Here is a 13,060-nt window from a genome sequence, read left to right as displayed (position 1 = left end):
AAAGCTCAAAATGGAGATGAGAATTTAAAATGAGATGAGAAAATCTCTGCACTTGAAGGAACACAGGCTTTAAAAAATATCAGGATGATACATACACGTCATGAAACATTGAAAAAATACTGAATAAGGTACAGATCACAAATAGAGTGAAAATTAGTTTATCAAAGCAGAGAGTGGGTACATTTATTGGGGAAGACTTATGGGAAGGGGTAGGTATGTTGCTTTGAATAGTGAAGAGTGTGGAAAGAAAGGAGTTTATTATACTTCTTTTTGTTCAAAGTCAACAGCGATTAAGAGATCAGCAGCAGCTGGGGAAACTAAAACCATTTTTACAGGGAAAGTCATGTTCGATCCAGATTTTGAGAGGTAGTTAAACTTTTTAGTAGGCATGAATGGGTAACTGTAGGAGACCCTTAGTGTAGGGGTTAGAAAGCTGTATCACAGAACGTTTTTGAATGAATGAAGTTTTCTTAGAGCACAGACATTCATGCTACAATGGTGGATCTGAGAAATTGAGACGGGGTGGGATGCAGCTAAGAGCTCTGACTGCTCTCTCAGAGGACCTGGGTTCGATTCCCAGCACCCACATGGCAGCTCACAGCTGTCTGTAACTCCAGTTTCAGAAGATCTGACACCCTTTTCTGGCCTCCAAGGTCAGTGCACACACGGTGCACAGACAGACATGTAGATAAAACACCGGTACACATAAAATAAAAATAACTTTTCAAGTTGAGACAGACCGTATGACTTCTAACACCTAAAATATTTACTCTTGGTTCTTCGCAGACAGTTAGCGGTGCCCTGGAGGTGGATTCTGTTTAAGGAGGGAAGCTTTATTGATAACTATTGAAGGGAAGAAATGAGAAGGGCTATTCTTGTGGGGCACTTAGCTATGGAAGAGTGGCTAATGAGGTTAGCCTTGAAGGAGTGTAATGGAGACAGAGAGGAAGTAAAGGCTCTTCTGCCAGGACAGTTCTGCACAAAGGTGGTTTATTCTTAATGGTGCTTTTCTGATTTCCCTCACTAGCCAAGAAGGATCAAGAAGGCGGAGAAGAAAAGAAATCTGTGCAAAAGAAAAAAGTAAAAGAGCTAAAAGTGTTGGACTCGAAGACAGCCCAGAACCTCTGTGAGTAACTCTTGTGACCCCAGCTCCTCACACTGGGAAGGTGTTCCTGCGAGAACGGACTTTGAGTCTAAGGCCCTCCGTGTGAACTGCCTCTTGTTGAATTCCTGCTCTGGGCCAGGCAGTGCACGGTGAGGCTTGAGTGTCTCATCAGATGCTTTGTAGCACAGCAGGTTGACAAGTACCCCGCTTTATGTCAAGGAAGCGGGGGAAGGTTTTAGGAATGTGTCTAGTTATAGAGCTAAGGAGTTTCCTGTTTTATTTTATTTTACTGAGGGTTGGGAAGGGTTGAGATGTGATCTTGCTATGTAGCTTGGCTGTCCTTGAACTGACAGTCCTCCTGCTTCCGCCTCTGAGTGCTGGGGTTTTAGTGGACACCACCATGCCTGGCAAACTTCTTTCAAATTCTACTTTTCCTTGTGTCAACAGGATGTCTCCGCAGGGTTTCGGCCTCAGTGAGTTTCCTTCTGCCTCTGATCAGGAACGCGGCTGCTATCGTGGCCTCAGTTAAACTAAAATTGTTTACATTTAGAAGAAGGGGGTAAATCTTGTGCTTGTCAGAGTAGGATGATGGTAACCCCAGAGAGTAAAGCATATGCTGCTGTTTCTTCTCTTCTGACTTGTCACCTGGACTGAGAACTCCAGTAGTGAAAAACCTGCAGGTCGGAGAGCATGTCACACACGTGGATGGATGCAGCTACTGCCTGATTGGTGGTTAAGAGCAATGTCATCCTTCTTGTTGTTCATTTCGGCTATCAATCTGCTCCTCCTTTATGCTGAGTAATGCAGATACTAATTGTTTGGGTCACAAATACTTGAGAGTCTGGCATGTGACAGGTTCTGTTAGGTTCATGTTAGTCATGTGTTGTATAAATGAAAGAGTATATATTCCATAAGCTCGTTCATAATCTTAGAGTGACTGTCTTTATTTTTCCACATGAGAAAACTAAGGTTCAAATGTTATAACTTGTCCAAAATCACTCAAACTAGTACACATACCCATAGGTACATTCAGAGTGATATAGTGAGACAGAAAGTCAATCTCTCTCTCTCTCTCTCTCTCTCTCTCTCTCTCTCTCTCTCTCTCTCTCTCTCTTTCTCTCTTTCCCTTTGCACTGGGTGGCAGAGGCAGGCGGATCTCTGTGAGTTTGAGGCCAGACTGGTCTACAGTGCTAATTCCAAGACAGCCAGGGCTACAGAAATGCTATCTCAAAAAATAAACAGACAAAAATTTCACATTAAAAATTAAGTAATGCTCCGTAAATGTGCATGTCCTTCTTGCACAGGACTATGCTGACCATTCCAGTTGTAGTATATACTTCAGAAGCAAGCATAGTTTCTATATTATGTTTGACCATATAACCTTAGGTTAATATGTATAGGTATTGCTAAATGAAAGTCTGGTGATGTCTTGTGGCGGGTGAAGGGGTGGGGGAGGGAGTTTGGTTTTTCAAGTCAGGGTTTCTCTGTGTAACAGTCCTGGCTGTCCTGGAACTCACTCTGTAGACCAGGCTAAGAGTGTGTCTAGGAACATAATGCATGAATAATTGTTATTTTAGAAAACGATAGAAGAAAGACTATAATGTAGTACATTATTGTTCTCGGTGGAATGATATTAAGATGGGAAACAGCTTAGAAAGGAATGGGGGCCATTATTTCTCCTTCATGACCCCCTTCCACTCATGTGAGTTCTTTCTTACTTTTCCTTACTATATCTGTGCTCACTCTGCAAAATGAAAGGAAAAAAGCCGAAGAATTGAGGGTTGGGGGTATCGTTAGCAGTAGGGCATTAGCCTAGCGCATCCCAGACTGTTTCGGTTCCTCAGAACCAGGGAGGAGGGCATAGGACTAGACTGTTGTAGAGTGGGACAGTCTAGGAGGCGGAAGTACCTGTCTAATCCTAAAAATGCAAAGCGTGTCTGTGGAGACAGGGAACCAAAGTGGCTGGAGGTGACTGCCGCCCTAAGGGTGTGCTGGGATACCTAGGCAAGCGCTAGCTATCGAGAAGGCTTCCATGCCACTTGGTGAGTGCTGACGGAACAAGAGTGTTCTCAAGAAGGTGCCCTTTAAAATGGGTTGAAGGCCTGTCAAGAGTCAGGGGAAGGGAGGACTAGCTCCTTCAGGAGGGCTGAGCCCATGTGCCTGAGATGACTCGGGACAGCAGAGATCACTACAGCTGTGGGAGTAATGTAGAGAGTCCCATCAGGAAAGTGACTGTTACAGCCTCGTGTTGTCTTTGGGAAGGCTGCTTTGGCAATGATTTTCAGGCTCAGTTTCTGAGTAGGAAGGAAGATGAGCTGTTTTAAACTAATGAGGTGATCAGGACCTAAGCCCATGGTAATGAGGATGAAAAGACAAGGCACAGGAGAGGAAGGCAGAATTCCCGGACGTGGTGCTTGGGGGAAATGAAGGCCAGTGATACTTGAGTAAAGGTGCAAACCAATATGCTGAATGAGGCAAGTTCACCAAGCAGAGTGGCTAGTAGATTTGAGTCAGGTGACAGTAGGTAGGACCTTCTCTAGAGTGCACCCACTGATTGCTGTCTTTTCACTGGCTTTGTGAGGATATAAAAGGTGAAAGTTCTGATAGTGGAAAAAATAGTGACTATGTTTTCAGAATGCTATCAAGGAAGAGAAACAGATGTTGATAATAGAAGAGAACATTGAGTCAAAGAAGATTTTTTAAGATAGACTTGACTGCATATGCTGAAGGAAAAGGATGTGAGGGTCACCTTAAGAGCCGGCTATGGTAACACACACCTTTAATCCCAGCATTAGGACAGCCAGGGCTACATAGGGTCAGATAGAGAACCTGGGTGTGTAGTCAAGGGAAAGAGCTGCTTTTATAGACTTAGTTTTCTGTGTAAGTGTTTTACCTGCATGTATGGATGTGTCCCTAGAGCCTGAGGAGGCCTGAAGAAAATGCTGGATCTGTAGGACCTGGTTACAGATGGTTGTGAGCTGCCATGCAGATGCTGGGAATCAACCCAAGTCCTCTGCAGGAACAGCCAATGCTCTTAACCACTGAGCATCTCTCCAGCCCCAAGAGAGGACTCTTGTTAAAACTGAGGGGTCAGATTAGAACGTGGGGGAACTGGAAGTACAGGGTGTGCTTCTTAGGAGTGGGGCTTGGCTGTTTTAAGAATGAACAGGTCAAGGCAATGGCAGCTTTGTAGGAGAGGGGATCTAAACAAGGAGGTGAGTGATCACAGGCACAGTGTTTGTTGAATGTCCTAAGCAGTGGAGTTGCTATGTGGTGTGATGTGACTTGTGGGTAGGAATGGGTGACAGTAGAAGCTTGAACACTGGACTGGGGCTTGGATTTCAGCTGCCTAGGTAGAGTGGGCTTCCAGGGTGTATTGGAATGGGGAAGAAGATAAGAAGAACCTGTCTTTCTCTCTCATTCTCTGGCAGCAATCTTTTTGGGTTCCTTCCGAATGCCCTATCAAGAGATTAAGAACGTTATCCTGGAGGTGAATGAGGCCGTTCTCACTGAATCTATGATCCAGGTAAGTAACAGGGAGGTCCTGCCAGAGCTGGCTCCTCTGCACAGCTGTGCACCAGCCTCGCCTCCTTGCTCAGTGAGCAGGAGCTCCTTCAAGCAGTTTTGACTCAAAATGCTGGCTGAAGCTGTGTCCCTGGTGGGCTGGTTAATTCAGCAGACTCAGGAGTCTCCCCATCTCACAAGCTGCCCCGCCCCTGTGCTTCCTTCATTATCACTGGGCAGAGTGTGGAACTTAGAGTCAGCCTGTCAGCTCACCCCGCATGCATTGACTCTCTTTTCCAGAACCTCATTAAACAGATGCCAGAACCAGAGCAGTTAAAAATGCTTTCTGAACTGAAGGACGAGTATGATGATCTGGCTGAATCAGAGCAGTTTGGCGTGGTGGTGAGTGAGGCCAAGAGCAGTCTTTTCCCTCTGGAGACCAGCCTGGGCGATTGCTCCTTGCCTCCGATCTATTTTGAATCTTTTAGTCAATCAATTTCCCTCTGTCTCTCCCCAACTCCACCCCTTTGCTCTGGAGCCTCAACCTCCCAGAGGAGGCTCAGCTTGTAGTTTTGGCGTCTCTCCCCGTCAGCTCCATAATGGAACTTCTTGCCTTCCTCATTAGATGGGCACGGTGCCCCGTCTTCGGCCTCGCCTCAATGCCATTCTCTTCAAGCTACAATTCTGTGAGCAAGTTGAGAATATCAAGCCAGAGATCGTGTCTGTCACTGCTGCATGTGAGGAGCTGCGGAAGAGCGAGAGCTTCTCCAGCCTCCTGGAGCTCACTCTGCTCGTTGGAAACTACATGAACGCTGGCTCCAGGAATGCTGGCGCCTTTGGCTTCAACATCAGCTTCCTCTGCAAGGTGAGCCATGGGGTTAGACGGGAAGGCTGCTTGAGCCCAGCGTCGGCCTAGGCCGATTTGGGGCAAGTCGGGACTGACAGTTTCTCCTCACACCCCAAGCTCCGAGACACCAAGTCCGCAGACCAGAAGATGACTTTGTTGCACTTCCTGGCCGAGTTGTGTGAGAAGGACTACCCTGATGTCCTCAAGTTTCCCGATGAGCTTGCCCATGTAGAGAAAGCCAGCCGAGGTAAGGCAGTGCAGGGCAAAGCTAGACGAGGCTTGCCGCCAAGCCTTCCCACCTGAATCCAGTCCCTGGGGCTCCCTGGGGCTCCCTGGGGCTCCCTGGGGCCCACACAGTGGGAGGAGAGAACCGACTCTTTCAAGTGGTCACCTGACCTAAACTGCCGCCGCCACCACCACACACAAACCCATGGCACTCAAACACACACACAAATAAACAAATGTGGTTTAAAATTGTTCTTAAAAAGGTGGTCCTGAGCCCTAAAAGTCTCTACATGGGGAAAGAAATAGGACACTGTATAGACTTTAAATCATTTTCAGCTCAGATGGTTTTAAGTGAGAATAAATGAGTTTAGGTATTTAGGTGTCTGGGGTTCAGGAAGGAATGTAAGGCTGAAGACAGCCTGTGTACAAGTGGAAGTGCCTTTTCCTTTCCTCGGAATACCACATGCACGCACGTGCACACGCATGCTGGAAGGCAGGTGCTGGCAGTCTAGGTCCACAGCTTTTGTCATTCTGAAAGACAGACTGACGAGCATCCGGCCTCACTGTCTGGTTGAAATGAGACAGATGTCCACACCCTGCTTCTGGGTTCCTACCTACGTCTCCCTCTGAAACCCTGTTCCCTGAAATAAACGAGACCAAGGTCTCAGGGGATCCCATGGGTGCTTCTGAAATGATAGGAAGTCTGCTTCTGCTAGTACTGCTAGTATAGAGTAGTGTGAAGGTCGCAAGTTCAGTTAGCAAATAATCACGCTTTCACTGCGAAGATCCCAACCAGCGTGTGAGTCAGAGAGCGTGTGTAGGCATAGAGGAGAAAGGGAAGGGCCCAAGCAGGGTGCCTGCAGGGGAGCCTGAGAGAGCTCGGGATGCCAGCAAGCTCTTCTCTTTCTCTCCTCCAGTTTCTGCTGAGAACTTGCAGAAGAACTTAGATCAGATGAAGAAACAGATCGCTGATGTGGAACGTGATGTTCAGAATTTCCCAGCTGCCACAGACGAAAAGGACAAGTTTGTTGAGAAAATGACCATATCCTTTCTTTGGTCCCAAGGGAAGGATAGATAGATGATGGCAATATTCGGTTTTTACCTTTGAGTTTTTTCTTTCTAGTAAATACACAATTTTTAAACTTACTGTAGAAGGGAAAGCAAACCTTGCAGGAAAACTACAAATCCCTGAGTCCCTGCTCTGTGCCCCATTGCTGCCACAGACACACCCTTTCACAGAGGTAGGTAACTACCACCACGTTCTGATTTACACTCATTGTTTATTTTACACAGAAACCGAATCATGTAGCTTTATCTGCATGTCTCAGCCTCGTGTGTATAGTAGTCTATGCAATTTCTGTTGTATAGGTAAGCCATAGCTTACGGTTTGCTACTCTAAATTTTTAGAGTGCTTCTGTTCTCTGTCATGAGAGGTACTATATGGCGTTCCCCGCACAGCCCATTCTACATCTTTGACTGGTTCTCTGGCCTGGGTTTACTTCTTGGTCTTGGTCCTTTACTCCCTGGCTGCACAGCTTTGTGAAGGATGCCCAGGAACAGTATAACAAGCTACGGATGATGCACTCCAACATGGAGACGCTCTACAAGGAGCTAGGTGACTACTTCGTCTTTGACCCTAAGAAGTTGTCTGTGGAAGAATTCTTTATGGATCTGCACAACTTTAGAAATATGTTTTTGGTGAGCAAGGGTGAAGTGCTAACTTTTCATGGGGTTCCTAATGGTTATTGGTGGGTTTACACGTGTGTGTCCGTGTCTCCTCCCCTCCGCTCCGTGCTTCAGCAAGCAGTTAAGGAGAATCAGAAGCGCCGGGAAACAGAAGAAAAGATGCGGAGAGCAAAACTAGCCAAGGAGAAGGCAGAGAAGGAGCGGCTGGAGAAGCAGCAGAAGCGGGAGCAGCTCATAGACATGAACGCAGGTGCGGTGACTGGAGGGCATTGGAAGGCGTCTGTCTAGAACCTAGGGCTAACCAGGGTGGATAGCCCCTGTCTAAGCGTAGGTCATGGCAAATGGTTTGTGTCAGCTTTCTGCATCCAAGCTCCTGGGTTAACATGGTTAATTTTTTCCTCCCCTTTCCTGGCTCTTGTAATATGTCTCATCGCCCTTGTGATTTGGGAATTGCTGTCACACCTACTCTTTCTGTCTGTCCTTCTGCCTGTCCAAAATGTTCCCTGACCTGTTCTCATTCCTGCTGCTCAACGTTTCCCTGACGCCTCCCATCTTGCAGTTACTCTCCTTTTTATTTCACCAGTACAGTGTTCCTATTATCACTTAGCATGTTGTATGCACATCTGAGATTATAAATGGATTGAACTTCTGGAAGGGGGCGAAAAGCTGGCCACTCTCTTTCTCCAGCAGAAACATGTCTTTGTTTGAGCATATGGTCTCAATTACTGGCCCTCTGTTTCCTGTCTCTGCTTTCCTGCGGAGGATCCCTGCCCCCCACTACTCCTGAGGGCAGCGGAAATACAGTAAATGCAGCATATGCAGCACATGGCCCTGTGCTGATCTGAAGGGCTGTGAGCCTCTGAAGTGAGGGGTTCTTGGGGCTGACAAGTCTTAAAAATTTGCTGAGCACAAACAGTAGAGACTAACAAGGTTTGAGCCCAGCGACCTTCCGAGTAGTTCCTTGACCTTACTTCACTTGTATTTAGGCCAACAACTTTGTTCCCGTAACACTTAAAGTTCATGCCAAGTATCTCTCATTTCCCTCCCTATTCTCCTGGGGCCTCCAGGGCTTTCCACCTTCTACATTGCATAGGATGTAATGGGAGCAAGGTGGAGTCCCATATAGCATCTGGGATAAGAGCTATAGCCCAGCCAGCAGGTGGCGTAGTGGACCTTACCCTATTCTGAGTGCCTGGGTCAAGCAAATGAATTGAATGTAGGTCAGCTGCACTGGTGATGTTCTGACAGCAGGTGGCGCCGGCAGTGATGGGCCTTAGTCTTCAGCTAGTAGCCAACCAGCTCCTTGGGATTTCAGTTTCAGATTTCACTATCCTGAGCTGTTGCCATGGAAACTGAGCCTGGCTAGAGCTGGGATTCTACATTAACTCTTTTTATTCCAGCCAATCTGCTTTCAGCTTTTACATGCAGAGCTATCTTTAGCAAGATGCAACCACTGTAAGCAGTAGTTATGTGAAATTCAGTCTCGACCCAGTGGGCTCTCTTCCTTCAACCCTCCTCTGAAGCCTGAGCTCTCAGTGGTTCATACAAATGGGAGTGAAACACTGGGGCTGATAATAGTTACAGTAGGTGCTTTGCAACCCCCCCATCCTCCCCTACACACATACAATTCTTCCTATGTAGCCCAGGCTAGCCTTGGACTCCACATCTTCCTGCTTCCACCTCCCAAGTGCTGGGATTACAGGCACGGTCATCTTGCCTGGCATAGCAGCCTTTGGTTTATCAGTGTGGTCTCTGCTTACTCAGATCTTGGAGTTAGATAGTCCAGGAGTCTGTGTGCCAGTTCTGGTTAATGTGGGTAGGATGACACTGCAATAGATACCTCAGGGTTCGAACTAATAGGCAGTGAGTTCCCAGGCACTTCTAAACAAAACACAAGTAAACGGGTCTGCAAGACTTGAGGTTGAAGCTTTCTTGTGTGTTTTGAGCTGTCAGCCAGCGTGAGGGAGGGAGAGCCACGCAGTTCATGTGCAGCTTGATATTTGCTGTGCTGGTCTGGCTGAAGAATTTACACCTCCGCCTTTGTTCATGACAGAGGGCGATGAGACAGGTGTGATGGACAGTCTTCTAGAAGCTCTGCAGTCAGGGGCAGCATTCCGACGAAAAAGAGGGCCCCGTCAAGGTAAGTAAACACATGGAACCCAACTGGGTATTGGAGGGGGTGTGGGGTCTCTGCTCCTGGTCATGTTAGTGGAGGGCCAAAGAGCAAGTGATGTTCTGGGGTTTAGAAACTTCTCATTTGTGTGCACTGAGAATGGAGTATCTGGGCCTCTTCCTCCCACATTAGGAAGTCCCCACTAGGACCCTTAAGAGGCCTAGATGTGATGGCTTCTTTGTGTCAGGGTAAGAGCTACAGCAGAAGCATCTCTGTGCAGATTGGAAGCCTGCCCCCATTTGCTGGCAGCTCCCTAGACACATCTGATAGGAGCTTCACTTGGAAGCTGCTCTAGAGAGAAGATGGCTGCGGTGATGTCTCTGGGACCCAGTGTCTGACACGCCTGGAAGGAGGGCCCTGGCAGGCTCAGATCATACTACCCATGTAAACCGTGCTGGCTGGGATGGTCTGCTGATACCGGGTCGCACGGGAGGAGAAGCGGGTATGAAGGGCGTAGAACTCTGGGTAGGGCGTCCAGTCTTAGAGCTAACAGTACTTACTCCTTTGGTGTTGAGCTTTTGTAGAGGTTCTCTCAGCACTGTGTCCTGCCCATCAAAAGGGCCGTGCATCTCACTGCTGTCTTCCATGACCCTCTTAACGAAGCCCAGCCTGATTCAGACTTTGGTGGGGAATTCCCTCTTAAGCCTTTTCCTGGGAATTGTACTAGAGACCCAGATGCTTCCTGTACAAGCAGCCAGGCGTCAGTGACTTCCCTCTACTGGCGATGCCCCATTCTCTACTGCTTTCCTAGTGAAAAACCAGGACTTGGTTGTAAAGAGGAAAAAAGGATTTTGTCAGAACTTTTCAGTAGAGAAACTGAGTTAGTTGGGGTACTATCTCCCAGTTAGACAATTCTAGGGGACTTACAGGAAATACTGAAATTAAAAGAAGTTGAAAACAAGGACTGCATAGTTTAAGTCAGCTTGTAATCTTGTCTTTTTGATCTGGTTTACTGAGTTCACCAAACATCTGGGAGACGCTCTAAAACACATCTAGTTACTCTGCGAGTGTTTTAGACTTGGGTACTTTCACATCGTCTAAAGGGTGTAGCCTCACATCTGACAGAACAGAAAATGGCATCTGGGCTGCTTGCCAAGGAGTTAGGGTCTCTTCTTCAAAGGAAAAGACTGGAGTTTTGAAGGCCCCATTCTCGAAGTATAGAGGCTCCAGGGGTCTCAAACTCCCTCCAGGGTTGCTGGACCCAGCTGCTCTGTTCTTTGTCTGGCTACCTCTTGACTGTCCTCATGACCAGTGGTTCTCACCCTTCCTAATGTTGCAACCCTTTAACATGGTTCCTCATGTTACGGTGACCACAACCCTAAAGTTATTTTGCTGCTACTGCATAACTGCAATTTTGCTACTGTTATGAATTGTAATGTAAATATCTGACATGCAGGATAACCATTATGTGACAACCCCCCTCCAGAATGGGTTAAGACCCAGAGATTGAGAACCACTGCTCATGACCAAGTGCTGAGAGCCAAAGAACCAGAAAACTGTCAGGCTTATCTGCCTCAGTCTTTCCCATTCCCAGAGGCAGCTGTCTCTATTCAAAGACACTAGCCTTTTCCCTAGAGCCTCCAGGAATGTTAAAGTCGTCCAGTCTCTAGAGACATGACTGAGTGAGCGGGATACAAAGACCCATTGAAGAGCTGGAAGAGGAGAGTTCTATCAGGGCTGGTTCATGAAAAGTAACATGTAAATCGCTATGGTCTGCAGTGTAGGAGAACAATGGCTTGAGTGTGGAGGGGAAGAATCCTTGTGATTGTATTACAGCTGCTATTTCCAGCTGTGATTGAGTCAGCTTGTGGTTTTAGTGACTCAACTTTATCTCCAAGCCTGAACTGTACGTAGACTACTTACATACTAGGATAAAAGTCAAGAAAGAAATCTCTCTGGAGTCTTCCTCTGCTGTCTCTCTGATTAGCATAAACTCCATTTATGCTAATCAAGGTCTGTGTTGGAGAAGACTAAAGACCCTTCCATTGATTAGTATCTACCCTGCCTTTAATCCTAGGCCAGCCTGGTCTACAGAGCCAGTTCCAGGACAGCCAGGGCTACACAGAAAAAAAATTTAAAAATTATGATCCCAAACCTAATAATAAAGCTAGAACTGTATCCCGCTTTTGTGAGTCCAAGTCCAGGGTTCTTCCCACTAAGCCTGTATTATTGGACAGGAAATGACAGTGCCCCCTATTTGGGCCAGAAAACTCTGGCATGGGATTATTACAAAGAGAGTTCTGGGGTTGGTGAAATTGTACCAGGGAGGATTTCTGATGACCCCTTGTCTGGAAAGAGTGTTCCTTGTCACTACTCCCCCCAGTTTTGTAAACCAGGACAAGAGGTATAATTAGTATAGTTCAGACAGTGATGAGTTATTAGGGTGATAATGACTTGTCCCATCTGTCCCAGTTCCCTCTTCCCTGAGGAAGCCTATTAACAAGAGCACTTCCTCTTTAGCAGTAGTTCAGAGCTCCTGTCTCAGGATTTTTTTCCTGGACCGTTGAACTTTTCCTAATTGAGCTGTGCTCTGAGTATTAACTTCGCAGGTTTTCCTTAAATGCTTATCTTGTTTATTCCTACCTTCTAGGATTCTGGCTTTGACCGTTTTCTCAGGCTCCAACCGTACACCCAAATCTGTGGGCCCATTCTCCTAGTTAGTAATTGTCCCAGATCCTGTACAGTCAAACACTGACCTGTTTCTGAGGCTACTATAAGGACTTGGTAGTCTACAGAGGGAGGAAGTCAATTTTCCTGATTGTTTAGTCTGCTCAGAATAATGGTGACCTTAGTTAGAGCTAGATCAGAAACTGGGGTGCTGGGGTTCTTTTCATCAGTTGGAACAAGAGTTTTCTTTTTTAGGGGCGGTGGAGGGAGTTTTGAGACAGGGCTTCTCTTGTGTAGCTTTGGAGCCTGTCCTAGATCTCACTCTGTAGACCAGGCTGGCCTTGAACTCACAGAGATCAGCCTGGCTCTGCCTCCCAGTGCTGGGATTACAGGTGTGCGCCACCACCGTCCTGCTTTCTCTTTCTTAACCTTGGATCACTTGGTGTCCATCCCTAAAGTACTTACTTTGAAGGCTTAAAGAGGAAATTGTGCCATGGTCCGTGGGTTCTTAGGACACAGGCAATGAATCAGAAATCTAGTGAGTGTAGAAATATCCTGAAACACTGTTGGACTAGGTCAACAGGGAGTCTTAGGGGAAGCAGCCAAAGAAAGCAGAGCTTAGGCTTGCTGCCCTGGAACTCCGACATCTGTGCTGCTCCATTGCAGGTATTCACCGTCCGGAGGCAGCAGTTGCGTGAGCTCACTCACTCGAGTTAGATGCATGTGCACACGTGTGTACATACTCATGTGTAGTTGCAGTGAAGAGACACTGAACCACCATTTTACTGGGTGTGACAGTGGGGTCCTGGGGAAGTGAGTGCTTCAGAAGAGGAGAGACAGGGAAGGGAAGTAGGAAGAGCACACACATCCTCACCCATCAGTTACTGAGGCACTGTTTGCCTCCACAGGTTCA

The 13,060-nt window shown here is 47.1% G+C and overlaps 1 protein-coding gene across 2 annotated transcripts in view; it reads left to right on the top strand.

The window, feature by feature from the left end:
• The window catches only part of Diaph1 (diaphanous related formin 1), a 94,454-nt gene that overhangs the window by 77,079 nt on the left and 4,315 nt on the right, over positions 1-13,060 (top strand). For both annotated transcript variants that reach the window (XM_036204736.1, XM_036204735.1), the window contains exons 19-27: positions 1,028-1,126; positions 4,537-4,631; positions 4,910-5,011; positions 5,235-5,474; positions 5,574-5,703; positions 6,599-6,723; positions 7,215-7,379; positions 7,482-7,617; positions 9,421-9,507. In XM_036204736.1, coding sequence (XP_036060629.1) covers positions 1,028-1,126; positions 4,537-4,631; positions 4,910-5,011; positions 5,235-5,474; positions 5,574-5,703; positions 6,599-6,723; positions 7,215-7,379; positions 7,482-7,617; positions 9,421-9,507 — 1,179 coding nt within the window. The remainder of the gene's footprint in view (positions 1-1,027; positions 1,127-4,536; positions 4,632-4,909; positions 5,012-5,234; positions 5,475-5,573; positions 5,704-6,598; positions 6,724-7,214; positions 7,380-7,481; positions 7,618-9,420; positions 9,508-13,060) is intronic.

The sequence above is a fragment of the Onychomys torridus genome, chromosome 13 (assembly GCF_903995425.1).
Source record: "Onychomys torridus chromosome 13, mOncTor1.1, whole genome shotgun sequence".
In the NCBI taxonomy this organism is placed as follows: Eukaryota; Metazoa; Chordata; class Mammalia; order Rodentia; family Cricetidae; genus Onychomys; species Onychomys torridus.
The sequence above is the reverse complement of the archived record's forward strand: the minus strand, read 5'-3'. Positions and strand labels throughout refer to the sequence as shown.